At 38.8% G+C, this 18,509-nt stretch overlaps 1 protein-coding gene across 27 annotated transcripts in view; it reads right to left on the bottom strand.

The window, feature by feature from the left end:
* Window positions 1–2,352: 2,352 nt before the first annotated feature.
* ESRRG (estrogen related receptor gamma) overlaps window positions 2,353–18,509 on the bottom strand; it is a 372,262-nt gene continuing 356,105 nt past the window's right edge. For all 27 annotated transcript variants that reach the window (XM_074537074.1, XM_074537062.1, XM_074537057.1 and 24 more), the window contains 2 exons: window positions 16,891–17,160; window positions 2,353–6,054 (listed from right to left, as the gene is read on the bottom strand). In XM_074537074.1, the coding sequence (XP_074393175.1) occupies window positions 5,810–6,054; window positions 16,891–17,160 (515 nt within the window). In that variant the 3' untranslated portion in view covers window positions 2,353–5,809. The remainder of the gene's footprint in view (window positions 6,055–16,890; window positions 17,161–18,509) is intronic.

Here is an 18,509-nt window from a genome sequence, read left to right as displayed (position 1 = left end):
AATCACATCAGTCAAAACCTGATTTCACTGAGCCATACCCCAATGGGAAGACTTTGATTTGCCATCTTACTTCAGCCAAGTGGTGTTGTGGCAGCCACAACCTAAGGCTGCAGCAGTTGAGACTACAGCAGGGTGTGTTGTCTGAGCTATGAAATGCCACTACCCCAAGCCCATTTTTTATTTTCTTTAAAGACTACGTAGCTGTTTCCGTAGTTTAGAAAGGTTTGTGCTCTTAGCCAAATTCCCCACAGATTCCTACTGAAATGTTTCCAATGGATTTCTGTGCCCATCCTGGCTTCACAGCAGAGAGAGCATACGCAGAAGAAAGAAAAGATAAACCAGAAAAATTCTGCAGAGACAGAGCCCTAGAAGAGGCTTCATCTGAGAGTTGTATTTTTTCTTCTGTGATGCTCACTTTCTCTTGTATGGTGCTTCATTATCCTCTCATTAAAAATGGTACAGAAAGCATGATTTTTTAACTGCATGTGAAAACTTTAGTCAATGATCAGGGTCAAACACATTGTTGAGGAAGTCTAAGGGTGCCACTTACAGATTATTTTCCTTTGAATACTTTGAATCCCTTCCTTTCCTCCTATGTGAAAATTTGTAACACTGCTTTTTTCACTTTTTAAAATGCAGTACTAGGTTTTCCTTTGAAGAGGAACTTTGCAATAATTAAAAATCAGGAACCTAATAAAAAAGGGGGGGGAAACACTAGAAAATGGGCAAAGCCAGCTCTGCCCAAGCACGCTGTGTGTGTATATGGATGTATGCCTGAGTACACAGCAGTGTTAACACTAAAGCCTCATTCTGGTCATCTTTGCAGAGTCCACGCAGAATTCACCTTCCTATTGCCCTGCTGCTCCTTTCACTCACAAAAAGTTCCCCTATCTCCCAAGACAGCCAAGGCACAGAGAGCACAGGCAGCGGGGCAGGGGTGCCTCTCCTGTGCTGGCACCTGCAGCCTGTGAGGCACAAAGAGCCCCTGGCGCTGCCCCTGTGCTGAGGATGGCACAGCTTCTGTCCCCATGGCTGGCACAGCTCCTGTCCCCATAGCAGACACAGCTCCTGTCCCCATGGCTCACACAGCTCCTGTCCCCATGGCTGGCACAGCTTCTGTCCCCAAGGCTGGCACAGCTCCTGTCCCTGTGGGTGGCACAGCTCCCGTCCCCATGGCTGGCACAGCTCCTGTCCCTGTGGGTGACACAGCCCCTGTCCCCATGGCTCACACAGCTCCCGTCCCCATGGCTCACACAGCTCCTGTCCCCATGGCTGGCACAGCTCCTGTCCCCATAGCAGACACAGCTCCTGTCCCCATGGCTCACACAGCTCCTGTCCCTGTAGGTGACACAGCCCCTGTCCCCATGGCTGACACAGCCCCTGTCCCCATGGCTCACACAGCCCCTGTCCCCATGGCTGGCACAGCTCCTGTCCCTGTGGGTGACACAGCCCCTGTCCCCATGGCTCACACAGCTCCTGTCCCCATGGCTGGCACAGCCCCTGTCCCCATGGCTCACACCGCTCCTGTCCCACAGCTCCTGTCCCTGTGGGTGACACAGCTCCTGTCCCCGAGCCCCGGTGCCATCAACCGGAGCCTCCCGAGGACGGCAGGAGCGAAGGTGAGAAACACGCTGGTGAACATGACAAAACACTACCAAGATAGGCTAAAAAGCAAGAAAAGCACACATTAGCACTTCTGTGATGGCTCCAGAAGGGTCCCCAGGACAGAGGGGCTGAGCCTGAGCGAGGGGGCTGCAGCCCCTTCATCCACCCCAGTCTGTATCCCTGCTCTGGGGGCTCTTTACTTCCATTCAGTAACACTGGATCAAATAATACAGGTTTTTTTTTTCTTAATTTATTTTTTATTTTTACTCAGAACACATTAAAGGAGGGTCCTGCAGTAGGAAATTAATGATAGACTCAGTTCTCGATGGAGAAAGCAAAAACCTACTTCTATATGATATTAATGTGGTCTTAAAATAGTGGGAAAGTTTTCTTTTAAGACATTGACAGAAGGCAATGGTTTTGAGTAATGCAGGTTGATGTGTAGATGCTTTAAGATTAAATAAGTGCTATATAAAGGCCTGCCAGCCTGAATTCTAATGTGCTATGAGACATTTTGCATATTTAAGAGTATGCAAAATGTCTTGTACCACACTGGAATTCATTCTGACAAGGCTTTATATAGCATTTATTTACACTCATATCGTACTTTAAGGGAAAAGTGCAAACGCTGGCTCCGTTTTGAATGGAAGTAACAAAAGGCAACACTAATTGTTCTGTTTTCCTCCTCCAAAAAAGAAAACAAAACCAAAAAAACCCCACAACACAAAAAATAAAATAAAAGCGATCAAAAGTGGAAGCTTGTTTAATATTGCTCTACCATCATCCTGAAAGGCATAATAATTTGAGTTACACATCTGAACTGATTGGAGTTACAGAATCATATCTCCTTTTTGCATTTAACAATATATACAATATAAAATAAATACATTTACACAAATGGACATTGGTTGGAGCACACGGTATGATACACATCACAAAAATATACAGTTGATTGCTATACAGATGTGAAGCCCATCTACAGCTATAAACATGTTTGTTTTCATTTGTTGTTTTCTTTCAGTTTTAACTACTGGCTATTATGCAACTCCTGGATTATTATAAGCAGTTTAATTTTTTTTGTCCTTTTGCGATCTTTGCACGATAAGACTGCCGTAAAATGTTTTCCTAGGCAGGTAAACAGAGACGCTTAAATAATTAAAATACAATCACCAACACCCATTTTCTCTTCTATAAGAAAAATAGCAGTTTTAATTTTTTATATCTTTTTATGTTATCATTTAAATGCAAAATAGTGGAATAAATACAACAATCTGATCTGATTGAAACAAATGTGTAACTTCTGGGAGTTACACAATCATATTGCTTTAAATAAGAAAAAATTAAAAAATGAAGCAAAAATAGAAATTAAATTGTTATGGCTAAAACATACACCCTTTGAAATTTTCCCAACACTTCACATTAAGTAAGTGGTCTTGAAAGAACTCTTCTCCAGCAAGGTTTAAGATGAACAATATTATAAAGCCCGTGCAGTTTTTTTAGCTAAGTTTCAGGTAATGGTTTTACAGTCTTGAGATACTTGTTCTTTTGCAGCTCCAAAAAATTACGGAAAATGAAAACTAAAGTTTGCACCGTGTGCCTTTAACACATCTCCATTTTTTGTGTGTTTTTTGTATACTTCTAGTTGATTGGCTTTTGACCCTGAAGCCCAAGTTCTTTAATGTGATACAGCAAAAACAATATTTATATTATATATTTATATATATATAGTGTACTTGAACAGTAGCAACTTAAACCCTGCACAAACTTTCTGGAAAATAAACTTTTTTTTTGCACTCTTACATATATAAATAATCTTATAGAATCAGCACCTTTTTCCCAGGAGTTGTATTATATTTTTTTGACATTTTTTTCAAAAGGGATGTGCCAATTTCTGAACTCCTATCACAGCTATAAATTTCAAGTTATTGACCATCTGAATGAATTGCTAATGATGATTTACCTAGAATCACACTACAGTCACTTCTCTACTGAGAAAACACAATCTACAATATAGTCCCATATAGCTAATGATAGATACACAGTTTTTTTTAATTTTTCCTAGCATGAGGGCCGAGAGAGCATCGGCCCATTGTTATTTTGTTTAAAGCACACAACGTAGCAATAGTTTTGGAAACTTGTCCGCACCAAAAAAGTTTTGCAACAACACAGAGCGAGTTAATAACAACATCTGAGAGATGATTGAATAAAAGCTATATTTACAGCATTTAAAAATTAGACTTATCTATAATCTTGAAATATTCAAAGTTTTATTTCTAAGCTATACATTGGTATTCTATAATAAACTGTTACAGAAATTATCCCTTGTTTTGAAAATATTATGATTTCAGTGTGTATCTGTTCATAACGAGTATTTGTTTGGAGTTTCGATCTCTTAATTATTACTAGGAAGAACTTTATTACCGGTAAGGAATAGAATATACTACTGTAATCTCCTGAGGAATTGTACATCCAATATTGTCTCTAATTCTACCCTGTGTCTATAAGCACACACCACAAGAATCCAAACACCACAAGAAGAACAAGACAACAGTCTTTGAATGCAACATAAAAATTCAGAAAAGCACAGCAAACATGAAACATTGAAAAGCTGAACTACATTTCTTTTGTTTGTTAGGATTACAATTTTAATTACATCTGTGTACATAGAATAAGGATGTTCACATAGTACAGGGAGCAGCTACTAACACTGGTACATTGGTATAGCGTTTGATGGAGGTTATTGTTTATTGGTTATTTAGCGACTGTAGTTTTCTGGGGGCATCTAATCGGTTTATACATTAGATTACACCTCGTAACAGTCTTGAAACTGACTGACTTTCATGCTGTGACAATACTGGTTGAAAAGCACATATACTGGTTTAGCTACTTGTTAAGGATCGCCATTTACAAACGAAAATCTAAATCAATAAATAAGGTATAGAAGTGTTAAATTCTTCAATTTGGTCAGAAGTCTACTACTCTGATTTCTTAATTTTGCAAACGGCGGCGTTCGCCTCATCGCCTCTAAGCTACTATTGGCTGGTTACAATTTTGCAAACAGGCAGTAGTGTCTCGTTCATTTGCAAGTGAAGCAGTTAGAAATCACGCGGGACCGGCGCGGCCGCCGTCTCCTAACACCGTTACGGGTTGGTATTCCACATGGAGTACTCGCATGGCAGACTACTCGGATATACTGCAGGTGTAATCTAATCCTTTGAGTCAGTGAACATTTAGTTATAAACTGGAGCTCATGTTAAGAAACTGGATGTTTTGGACCAGACTGGCACACAACATAAATTGCATCCGTGATAATATGCACCTTCCCTTCGACTATTGCTTTAGTAAGATAAATTCCCACATTAATAAATGGCTGAAAACTGGTAAAGCTGGTACAAAAAAATCTCCATTAGTAAGAAGAAACAAAACATTTAAAAAAATCTTCCTTCAGGATTCATTTGTCCTTCATTATTGTTCATCATTGTTCAAGCCAGCACAAAAATGCAGTATTTCTTTCTCTTTAGTATTGCATGAATGAATAAAGCTTAAACTATTCCCTGAAAAAGTTACATTGTAGCTAACCTAAGAAATATCTGGAAGACTTGAAAAAACAATTAAGGAATCAAATGGCTGTAACTGATCTAGATGGAAAATGCAATGATAAGAAGCAGCCGATGCATCGTCGCTTTAGTCGTCTAATTAGAGACTGCTCCTATGAAATCTAATACTGCATTCAGTCAGTTCATCGTGTTGTACTGTACTGCTAGGTACGGTGCTTCTCTCTTTGATTCCTTTGTCATTGGGGACATTATGGTTCATAATAAGTTCACTGGCATCCATATTATGGATTTCCATCCTTTGGCAGGCCTGGCTTCCATCTCTCTTCAATTAGAGACCTCTTTTAAAAAGTTCAGCAGCAAAGGAAAAAAAAAAGAGGAAAAGGAAAAAAGGAAAGGAAAGAACAGAAAGGAAAAGGGAGAAAAGGAAAAGGAAAAGAAAAAACTGCATCAGAAAGACACAGAAGAAAAAGTTGAAAGCTGCTTCACAGTCTTGCTGCTAAATATCAGTGCAGTCATTTAGTCATTTTTTCCTTAATTAAACACTAAGTTTCTTTGCCATTATTATCCTGTTTATTTTCCCTTTTTTTTTTCTTTTTTTTTTTTTTTTTTTTAAAACGTGCATGATGGGGAAGCCCATGATGCTTTAGTCAGACCTTGGCCTCCAGCATTTCCAAAAAAAGTTTGTGCATGGGGACTTTGCCTTCCAGTTTGATGTTGTAGAAATGCTGCACAGCCTTGGTGGAGGTTTGCCTCAGGAGCGGGAGAGTCATCAACATCTTGCCTGCACGCCGAGGATCCTCCATGTGCTGCCCGGCCTCATAATCCTGCAGAGCCTCGTGTAAGACGTCCTGAAGTTTCTGCACTGCCTCAACATCCTCTATGTGCATTGAGTCTGCAAAACAAAGCAGCAACAGGAGGTTTCAGTCTGGTGCGCCAGAGTTTGATAACGACACTTTCACTGGCTCTGCCCATCCTCTTTCACAAAGAGGGAAGATAATTACCCATTAATTTCTGTACTGACCTCTAGGAAAGTGTATTGAAATGCTGAGGAACTACAAACGTACAATTAACTCTTGGGTACGTAATTCTTCTCCTCATCCTCCTCAAACAAGTGAAACAGTCACCCTCAGTGCTCCCCAAACCATCTGTAGGGTTACTGCTTTGAAGGAATGACAGTGCCAAGGGGCTGAAGGAGTGGAAGCAAGGATAAAGCAAGGATGCCCTACTGTGGAAAAGCTCAGCAAAATTCTGTGTCAGGCTGCCCACTTGGAAGCCATGGACATCACCAGCACTCAGAAATCCTGACTGTGGGATTAGGACCACGGCACCAAAACAAGGGAAATGCTGGTCTGAAGGGACTTCCTGATAGGTTTAGCAAATTTTTTCTCCCTCAGGCATACTCAGACACACAGACAACACTTAGCATGTTCCTGAACAGCTTTTGTTCGGTGAAGCTAACATCTCCTACAAGGTGTAATCCTTCCCTCCCACCCCCACAGACAGAGGTTTATCTTGTTAGTGTTGGGGTTTTGCATTTTTTATAAAAGACTCAAAGCAAACACCTTGCCCTGCACCTTTGCAGGTGAGATGCCTTGGTGGTGTAAGTATTGAGTGACAGCCCAGACGCAACACACACCAGGAACTAAACTAAACTGCTACATGACCTGAAAAGATTAAAGCAATGGAAGTGTGAAATAAAGAGAAAATATCTAACTGAAATAACTGTAAACCCCTCAACTGGATAGATACAGAAAGTGAAGATGTCCCTGAGAACACGCAGTTACTGGACCATGCTGAGATTACTTTGGATGAGCAGCCCTAATTCTCTGACTTTTATGTACTCATAAATGCCAAAGAAACCCTGATGTGGTCCAAAGTGAGGTGAATGCAAGTAAGGAAAAACAGCTGTAGGTGAAAGAGGCCACCAAACAGCCCCTATCAGCCACCAACACTGGGATGGTCAACAAACTTACAGAGCCAATAAAGCACCACATGAAAATACCACTGCTGCAAAGGGGTACAAGCCCCAGGGACAGGCTTGAATGAACCCCTTGTTCACAGACAGAATAACAACTGGGGAGCTGGATGGTGAAGAACCCACTCCCATTACTGCTTCCATGACCTGTAACCAGAAGTCTGATGCTCTGGATCAGTATTTGACAGAGCTGATGTTTTACCCTGTTGATGATTAAACATCAACTTTTGCACGTGCTTCAAATATCTGAATTACATTCAGAAAATTAAGATGCATCTAAGATTCATTTCCTAAAAGCTGACATGCAACTGTTTCCTCAGATAATTAGGCCAGACAGTAAATACCTGTCTCCTTTCAAATACAAACACGTAAACTGAAACACAAACCAGTAAGTAACAGGTTAACAAAAATGTTCCAGCTCTTATTGTCACAACAAATGTGCAAATTGAAAAGGAAAAAAAAAAATAAAGTTACAGCTCCCGCTCTAAAACAGACACTTAATTATATACAAGTTTGGATCATTTAGCACGTTTTATTGATTCTGATGACAGTTTATCTGTTAATTACACATAATGGAGTCCTATGGGAATTTTACATGTTTAATAATTCTGAGTCTTAGTGAATACATGCTCTAAGAAGCATGCAGCTAAAACATACACTGCTGGGATGTGATGCTGCACATCAAGGTGCACTGTGCTGAAAGCACAGACACAGAAATTTCTCTCAGGGACAAAAAAGGCTGCAACATTTTGAAAAGGATGACAGGCAGATATTACTTCTAGCAAAATTTAGTTCTAATTAATGTGAGACCATTCCCTGAATCCATACATTTTTGATAGTTTTCTAATATGGTAATTCTATTCAGTAATTCTGTGTCAATAAGAGAAAAGCCCTGAAAATTCTGTGTCCTACAAACAGATGTAATCGATACAGACATGCTAACACACACATACAGACGTGACTGATGTCTTAAGCACAGGATCCAGTCACCAGGCTTAATTTGGAATACAATCTCCAAAAACACTGTTGTCTTTACTCCCTAACTCTCTACCAAGTGCTTGGATATTCACTGCTGTGCTACAGAACACACAATCTGCTGCTCCAAGTAATTTTTCCATAAACCAGGTGGTGTTTGTGCACAAAATACACACCTTCTCCTCTCCCCAGATCCACAGTGCCAAGGCTAATTTGCTGGGGAACCAAACAGGAGCATTTTATCTGCAACAAATCCTTGATGAGTCAAAGACTGACTGTTCTCATTATATTTTAGGGTTTTTTTACATCATGTTGCATAAAGGGACAGGTCTTTCTTGAGAATGTGACTACAAAGGTTCAGTTTTTAACCCTTTACAAAACTGGTCTGGTTTTGCCAAGAATCAGTATTTGTAACAGTGACTGTAAGTTTGTAAATAGATGGATGGAGTCCAGACTAAATGTATTTTTCACACAGAGGTGAAATTTGCCTAAGATGTTTAATTCTGCAGTTTGGAGAGCAATTTGGCCTGCAGCATTAGGAATATCTACATATTCCTTATAATGAAAGTGAAAGAGGAGGGAAAAGAAAGGAATCAAAACCTGCCCTGTGACACAGCTACTACATTTGATGCTTTAAAACTCTTCCACTGTGTGGAAAACATCCAAACACAAGGGCTCTTACTCCTCCTCGCAGGGGTGATTGTGTACCATCCCTCTGGTAAACAGGGCAATTATTTACATGAAGAAGAAATAGTAATAAAGCATGTAATGTATTTGTTGCTGTCTTTGAAATTAATTTAATATGTGGAAAGAACGTGCCCAGCCAGCTTGCCTCCCCCAAATAAATGGTGGTTCATGGAGCAGTTCAGGAAGCTGTGCCCTGGGGAACAGATTTGGTCACAAGGAATGGGGTAAGAAAAAACAGCAGAGAGGGGCACTTCCAGTGGTGATTAAGACTTCAAACTGTGCTTTTAAAATTGAGATTTAGCTTGAAAGATTTAAAAATTATGTAATCAAATTACTATGATAATTTAACTCCCCATTTACAGAAAAGATTCAAACTCATTTCAGCTGTACTCATTCTAGGGCCTGCCAATGTTTAAATGCAAACTCAATAAATCTGTGCTATTTAATTAGACCATGATTCAGCTTGCAGATTGCTCAGGAAAATATTGATCTCTACAAAAATCCTTCTTCAAGTTTTAGCCTTGCAGTCTGGAACTTCCCCTTTATTCCTGATATTAAACGAATGTAGATCTTAATCCCTCAGGTGTAAGCCTTTGAAAATAAGGGAAACGGTTGAAAATGCTGAACTAGCCAAGGGGAAAAGAGGAGGAAAAATAAAAGAGAGAAATGTCTTCAGTAACTACAGACTGGCAGATGTAGAAGTGAATTCAGAGCAGGCTAACTCATTGCTAAATACTGCTCATGTATTAGGATAAACCAAATCCTCAGCAAAGTCATCAAGAACCACTATAATTTAAGGAAACACAGACAATTTGTGTGACAGTCTAGAAATAAAGAAAGAATTCCAAAGAAAATATGAAATTGAACTATAAGTGAGTTTGAACGTTCTTCCTATACCATGAAAAACCTTTTTGTTTATGGGTTGGTTTGGGTTTTTTTTTTTAAGTGGGTTTGCAGCCAGTCTGAATAATTCATAGTTACATACCACACAGGTAATATCCACAGGAAACCTATAGCCAGATGCACCATACTTAAAAACCAGTGCCTGCATAAATTATGAAATTAAACAAGGTAAATTCAAAGTGTCATTTGAAAGACAGCAGAATTTGATGGAAAATGCCCTGCAAAAAACATGATCCCAGGCTGGTGAAACGGAAGACAGACAAACAGAACACTTGTTGATACAAGTGCTGAGTACATGGGATTTCCCTGGCAGGAAGAAGTTGTTCCTGATCAAAGCTGCCATGGGAGAGAGTGAGATCAACAAATGAGGACATGGACTCATTGAGCTCTGCTTGGAGGATCTCACTCTATCCTTGCAAATGCCTTCTTTCACCAGTACAATTTGGGAAAATAGAATTGCACCTCTTCTGTGCAGTTGGCTGATCAGATCATTGCACAGAAATAGGAGAAAACTGGAGACCTCATTCAAGAAAAACACCTTAAGGTCCAGACAGAAACTCAGATTACAATCTACCTCATTTAAAATTCAAGCTTCATCTCAAATGCAGCAAACAAACATCCAGCCACCCAGGAATCAATTAGAACACATCACAGAGGGTGACAACTCGCTAAAAATTGGAAAGCACCTGACCTAAGGGCAAGGAAACCTCTCAAAACCCTGCTCTGAGGGAAGTTAAAGGCTGGTATCTATATATTTTGTATATAACATCACTCAGAAGTGGAAGAAAATCAGAGGTCTTATGTGAAGTGTTTCTTCATGTCAGAAAATTCAGCAAAAAGAAAATAGGACAGTGAATCAAGCAGCAGGGAGCATGCAGCACTGAATACACACATTAAGATGCTGGTAAACCCCATTGGAGAGGTAGGTACCAGTAAGTACTTGAAATACAGCAACTGCTGTGATGTTTCTGATTCCATACAGCTGAGCAGTTCACAAACTCACTCTGGAGAAATCCCTTCAGAAAGCTGTAGGATCCTGGAAGAACTGGATAGGATCAAGATTAAGAACAAAAAGCAAAATGGTTTTGCTTTCTGTAAGGATGAAAAAAATCCTAATCTGTGTTATTTCTCAAATAAAAGAGATTTTTTATCTAGATTGTACTGCTAATCCAAAAATCCAAAAAAACCCACTGCAGTCTTTATTAATGGATGAATTGTTCTCAGAACTACAGAACCCCTCCCTCTCCCCCTGAAACATGTGCCAGATTTGCACAAGAATACTAAGGGCTTGCCCACATTGTGTTTCTGTGTATTTTTATGAGAAACACAACATAGTGCCATTTTGAAAAGCATATGCTTAAGATAGAAGCAACCCATGGAAATGGCCAATTGCAAATCAAACCAGGTTCTTGGTTCCCTCATCCAGCAAGAATTCCTGTCCTTTTTCCAGAGCTGAAATTACCCCAGACACTTACTTTGGTCTTCCCTGTGTTGGGTAAACAAGTATACTTCATTTTGACCTGCCTGTTTATCCTGAGCAGAGCTGTTTGCTGGGATCTGCATGGTTAGGCTAAGAGACAAGCACAGAGGCAAATAGAGTATTTTCCCTGACAAAAGACTATGGGAAAAATGGTCTGACATCTGGAATGTTCTATTGGAAATGGACACTTCAATCGGAATAGATGCTGAAAATGAAAGAGGAATAAATTAAGAATTCCTTGTCCATAGGAATTACAGGCAGTGAAAAGTGAAAACAAAGGCCTGTGTGATTGATTTTAGTGACTGAGGCCTTAGTCTGGATTGCCCTGCTTTGGCCTACTTTTCAGACGAGATAAAAACTGAAGCCTCAAAACAGTTTTTAAAACACAGTAGAAAATGAAGGCATAGTAAGAAAAGGAATTACTTCATAGAACTGGGACTTTATTTCAGAGGCTAACTGGATTAGCAGTGAACTAAAACCACTGGCACAAGGAAGTTAATACATAGTAAACCAGCATTTTCTCTTTTATTCCTGAAATGGCTTACTTTCCACTAGGAGAGGTAGTGAGGACAATAAACACAGGAATATTTGCTGCAAAGCAGAACAAACAGCGCACCATGAACTGGCTCAAGACCCTACACTATAAGGCTAATAAAAGCCTGGAAAAAAGGGAACTCAAATGATAGAGCTGGGGGTGAAACACCAACTAAAAGAAAATATTGAATGAAGACTTCCAAGTACTCTTTATTCACTATAAGAAATTACCACAATTACCATTGAGGGCAGCTAAGTTTGGCCTTGTTTCTTGCCCTTTGTGACTCTCGTGCTACTAACATGTAAATACAATCTGCTTATTCCCTAACTAAGTGAGGAATAGGTCCAAGTTACTCAGTTACTATGAGTAGTTTCCAGAAAAAAAGAAAAAAAAATACAATTAACCACTGATTAAACATTAATTAACCACTGATCAACTCAGCTGCCATTTCCTAATGCCAGCATTAAGCAACTGGTAACAGAGTTATTTATTTTCCCTAAGAATTGTGGGTATCACCTATTTGATTACAAGAAAATGGAATATGACGAATAAACTGCTTGCAAGGAACATGAAAACTCTGACTATGCTGGTGACTTCCTTTTCTAAAAATTTGTTTCTATGGTGTACTGTTCTCTATACAAAATGACATAAAAGAATTAAGACCTTGCTATTTATATTTGTCAAAATAAAGACTGGTAGCAAATGTTTAACACACTGCTATGTGTGTCTGTGTATGTATACATCTATATCTATGTCCAGTCAAGATAGATATGTCTTAATCATGAATTCAAACACTAACAAGATGACTATATAAAACAACATGAAAAACATTATTAGAAATGAAATACAGCATGTTATGACATGCACTGGGAATAAAGATGATGTCCTGTGGTGTAAGTGATTTACTGGGCTCTACCAATTAATTTCTATTATGATAATACCATATAATGGCGATACCCTAGTACTCTGAGTATACTGTGTCTGGAAAGCTAAAAAACTTATAAGAACTTACTAATTTTTTAACAGGATGAGATGATAATGTAACTTTACTGGCACCAGTATTGATCTGCACTTCATTATGCTAAAATGCACAAGCTACTTTGTGGTTCACATGCCTTCAGTATTGAATGGGTGATTTTTTTCTTAATTTTTTTTTTTTTCATGAGAGTTAATATCAAAGACCAGAAATGTAAAGGTGAGCAGAAGTCCTCTTTTCCTTCTTGTGATACATGTGACACAGCCAGTATTAGCATTTAAGATTAAAATTTCAACAGTGCATAAGGCTGTACCTTTAAGTGCCTAGCATCCACATTTGGGTCAGGTTTTTCAAGATGCCAGCAGCATATTAGGCAGATGCACAGAGATCAGATTTTCAAATGTGCTGACGTATTCTGACACCCCAGTTCCTTGCGTTAGGTCTTAGATGGGAACTGAGCTTCTCTTGTAACTCTGGTCTCAGTTGTGACTCCTAAACTCATCTGCAACATTTGGCCTTGGGGCTCAATTTGGTCCTTACTGATTAGGCAATTTCCAAAAGCTGCTCACCTGCGACTCCCTGCACAGTATTACCCCAATCAATACACGGGAACACGTCCTAGCAGAGCAGAGAGGAGCAGCCCATCCTTTCCGTGCCGGAGCGTTCCCGTGCGCGTGCCTGCACTTGTGCACACTTCGAGCATATTTTGTAAATATTTCACCTTCCCTTACACATGAGGAAGTAATTGGTACATGCATGTTTTGGAAAGCATTCAAAGCTGATTTTCTGCGTGGGTAAACAAAGTGCTCATTGGTGCCAGCTCGCTGTTTGGGCGGTGCGAGGGGGCAGCGCGGCCCCGGTGCCTCCTGGCTGCTGCTGCGTACGGAGGGCAGAGAAACGAGGGAGGAACCCGTGATACCGGCAGGACAAGGGCAATGCCAAGGAAAGAGTGACTTCTCTGAAGAGTAAAGGCTGTGTTAATTACTATCAAATCAATGCAGATGCTTAAATCTAACCTGATAAATTCCATATTAACATATTAAATGTAACTGTTGAAGCCATGCCTGTACAGACTTAACGTATGCACGATGAAATGTCTATACATTTCAGTGCTGTGCTCCCCTATGTGTATTTAAACTTCTCAGAGTCCATATGCACTCAGTTTGGAATGAGTGACAATCTACAACGTAGCCACATCTTGCATTTCTGGAAATTTATGGAGGTTGGTGTGGCATTGCCAGCCCTGCGGGGGGAATATTTGATAGTAGCTGTCAGAGAATCTCCCTGAAAAACTGCTACTCCTCCCCACCTTTTAGGGACCAAATGGCAGGATTATCTCACATCCAGCACTGCACAAATGGGCTCTGTAGACCTAAAGAAAAGTGTGTGTTTCAGTGCTCACACTACTGAGATTTTTTGGCCAAAACCAAGCTTGTGGTATTTATTCAAACAAAATACAATCGATATGAAGACAATCTACAATTTCTTTTTCCTGCCTCCAAACACCAGCAGGGAAAGTACTATGACACTGTATCATAAATCACTAACACAGATACAGAGCTATAAAACCATCTTTGTCAACTGTTTACAGTAGAGCCAACCTGGGCATCTTTCTAAACAGTGTGGATATGGCAAAAATGTCTGAAACACCCAAGATTTCTTATTATACTCTCCACAGCTATAAAAAGGCTAATATATTTTAAACTGAAAAAATAAACAGTGGAAGTAAGCAGAAGTAGCAATAAAAATATATTAAAATGTGAATTGCTACTGGCTGATTTTCTAACGGCATTTTGGTTTTTTATAGAGCTATATTTTCATTAACCAAGTTCCTATTACATGAAAATAATCTATTCTGCTTTTGTCTATTAAAAAACCCCAAAATTATTTAAATCAACTTAAATTTTATTTAAATTTTAACAGCATTTGTAAACTGAAACACTAAGGGCCTGATATCCACTGATGGGCTCTAGTTCTGCAGGTGCTATTTTACACCTACAAATTACTGTAGCTGCAGCTGGTAGAAGTTTGGTATCTGCTGCATGCACAACCTGAAACTGAAATCCTGAATGTCAGCATTTGAAACACTGTTGAAGGGGAAGTGGAATGTCTGGGCTACTTTTTAACTCCTCCTTGCAACAGTTTTATTTTAAAACAGCAATTTTATTTCTTTGAAGATGAGGGAAGGAAAGGTTTTCACTTCAATGTGCCCTGAATTTTAGTATGCTGAACTGTATTTATCTCTGACATTATCCTGGTTGTAATTTCCAGCGAAGTTAATGAAGCTACAGATGATTTTGATACACTCTATGCACAGTGTATGACTAAACTTTTTTTTGGCAGCAGTTATTTTTTATTATTACTTAAACACTGCATATATTTCCTTTTTTTTTGGGTGGGAGGGAAAGTGGGAGTGGTATTTAACATCATATCTGTTTATGCTAGTCCTCATCCTTTTCGTCAAATAAACTGCAAAGTATTTCTAATTCAGTATTTTAATTACAGAATTTAAATAAATACAAAAGCCCTTCTCCATTTAGACTCCTAATTGCAGATAACTTTCTTGCTCTGATCATTAAGCATGACCAATTTTGAGAAATAACCTTCCTGGAGCTGCAAAGCATCCTCAAGTGTCTATTTACAATGGTCAAAAATTATAAACAGATCTTCAATTAGGAATAATTTTGATCTTTGAGAGGCATTTCAGTATTTTGTTAAATCTGGAATAAGATAATATTCTAAAATTAAGGACAGAGTTAGTGGGGTGGAGAATATTTTACAAAGAAACTAATAAGCATTTTGGCTTTGCATGTTTTTGAACTATATTTCCAATTAAAAATGCAGAGTGCTAAATCACATTACAAAGATAAATACGAAAGTACAACTTCATTGTTGAAAACAATTTCCCTCCTATCAATCTGAGGATTCATGCATCAATATTGTAGATGAACTGTTAATTACAAAATCAATTAAAAAATTATTTCTAAAAACAGTCACGCGTCCCGGCTCTCAGGGGGGCAATTTGGGCAGAAGGTCTCATCTCACTAGGACCACGCCAAATCACAAGTCGTCATCCACAAGTAAGCAAAAGCAATCTGGTTTTTCATTTTTCAGCGCGGCTGAGCCCAGCCTGAGATTGATCGTCACATATGGCCCCAGAAAACAAACTGTCAATACCTTGAATGCTGCAGAATTTGAACAAATAGCCGTCCGCCCATTCAAGCCACTCATTGCATCCCATTTAACAGATTTTATTGACAGTTTCCTTCTTGTAATTAAAGGGAAAACTACTGGCCAGCAACCAAGATAAAGTTCAAAGATAGGGTCAAAACAAAAGCAGATGGAGGGGCACGGTGTGACTGTCAATGGAACATAGCATCAGAGCATGTTATTGACACACAGGTATCTAATGATCGGCACGTCATTAAAGAGGGATCTATCGTGAACTTTATGCAAATGCTAAAAGGGACTTAAGACCACAATAAAGCATTAAGGAGACACAAAAAGAAAAACAACAAAGCACAAACGATTTTTACTTATCTGACCGTATTCACTGGTTCAGCACTTTTAAATTCAAATGCAGGAAAAAAAAATCTTTCTAAAATTTTTTAACTCTTGCTGCATAGGTAATAATTTTTTGCAGAAGCACTCTCGTAAATGCAAAGAATCCGCAATGTAAGGTGTGGTCCTTGTGAGATTCAATATGGATTTCCCCCCCTCCTCCCATATCCTGAATTTAGTTTATCAAATTAATCAGTAGCTCCCTTTAAAGAGAAAATATATAGCATATTCTCCAGCATCCTTTCTTTTGCTTTAATTGCAATGATTAGACTTGTCTGCATTATGAAATGGATTTAGGAGAACAACAGCTATTTTAATTTGAAGGGATCTCTGCCTGTAAAACACTCTCCAAAGGATACAGTGGAATATTCTCCACTCCCTTAGGAACATATTCCACAACTACTTTGAACCAGAAAGTTGTTCCTAGTTAGAACTGCTTTATTTGTTGCCTTTTAGTTTTAAAGTCTGATTAGCAATTTCTTATTCTAAAATCCCGTTTGAAACCAGATCACAGAAAAGAAAGAAAGAAAGAAAGAAAGAAAGAAAGAAAGAAAGAAAGAAAGAAAGAAAGAAAGAAAGAAAGAAAGAAAGAAAGAAATATTAAAAATGTAGCAATTGTCATGCCACTCTGCCAACCTGAATTAGCAAGTGCTATAGCTTTGAGGGTGACAAATTCTTCTTTCTCCAGCTTCATGCTCTTGTATTTCTTTACCAGCTGCAGTATGGCATTGTTAAGGTCAAGAAGGCCTGCCAGTTTGGACTGGTCTTCATCCATAATATAATCTTCAGCATATACGAGCTCATCCTCAAAAGAAAGTGACCGGTATACAACACCAAGAATCAAGATCTCCATCCAAGCACTCTGCAGAAGGCTCATCTGGTCAGCTAGAGACAAAGTGGAGAATCCTGAATATGAAAAAATAAAAATACAGGAAAAATATTAAGCACATTTGGAAATCTGATCCTCTTTTTGATTTATTTTTATATACATTGTGACAAAGCATGCACACATTCTATTATTCTCCCTTCTGCTTTTGTGTTCTCCTCCCCATCCAACTACAGGAAAGAAAATCAATATAAAATCAAACATTTTCTAATCAAAAGAAAAGTTTTAAATAAGCAAGAATTTGCAGGCTCTTCCTGTAAAAATCATATTAATTTGTGGGGTACTGCACTGGCAATCTGTGATTTGTATGACATCTTCTTTGTTGCAAAACACTTGTGCTTAGTTGTAAAAACCTAATGCTGTGACACAGGGATCTCCCTACTCTATCCATCACTACCATAATCCAAGAAGGATAATTTATGAGAAAACATAGAAAACTTTATTAAAAGGGAAGATTTTATATTTTAATAGAATTAAGGTAGGGATGAAAAAGAAAAAAAATTATTTTTGAACTTTAACTTCAGGGAAAAGAGGACACCCATCCTTCTCAGAAAAGACCCTAATCACTTCTGTTCTGGCTCCTGGCACTGCTACACTTGTTGAAATAACAGGGTGGCACACTGAAGTGCCAACTGAATAGCAATCACACCATCCTTTTTTTGAGGGCAACCAAACATTTATTAAATGCCTCTTAATGACTTTAACTTTTGCTTGTTTTTTTCCCCTCTCTCCCTGCTGTCTTTCCTAATAGGATCACTAAGGGCAAACATCTTTGCTGCCTTACCTTTCAGACTTCTGTTTACAGTACCTGTTAATTTATTATATCAAACTGCTAATATCCCAATCACATTAGGTGCTAGAAAACAATATGGGAGAGGAAGTGATTTTCCTGGCCTGTTGGTGAAATGCAGCAGTTTGCCAGTTGGCACCATCAACCACAAGTACTTAATAAAATCATCAAAGGGGATTAGTCAAGCTTTTCTTAGAGGGTCTTAAGACATGTCTGAGGCTTTCATTTAGTTGTTTATGGAGTTGCTTACATGTCCTTTGACAGCGTTCCTGCTGTAAGAACATTCTTTTTGGCGTTCAATTACACTTAAATGCATTTTTCTGTTTTTAAAGTCAAGAGTTACAGTCATGCAAGAGTATATCATAAACTAGCAAATCTGCAAGGCATCTACTCCAAACAAGATTTTCTCCATAAGCACTAAGCAGCAAAACTAATACAATAAAAAAGAAAAGCCCACATCCAAACCACCAGGCATCCATAAAAAAATGAAATATAAAACTGGCTGCATGTGCTCTCTCTCTCATTTTTCTCTCCCTCCTTATTTGTTTTCATTTTCTCTTACTGTCTTTTGAGTCCTGT

The sequence above is a fragment of the Zonotrichia albicollis genome, chromosome 3 (genome assembly GCF_047830755.1).
Source record: "Zonotrichia albicollis isolate bZonAlb1 chromosome 3, bZonAlb1.hap1, whole genome shotgun sequence".
NCBI classification, from domain to species: domain Eukaryota; kingdom Metazoa; phylum Chordata; class Aves; order Passeriformes; family Passerellidae; genus Zonotrichia; species Zonotrichia albicollis.
Note: the sequence above shows the minus strand (reverse complement) of the source record. Positions and strands in the feature narration are given on the sequence as shown.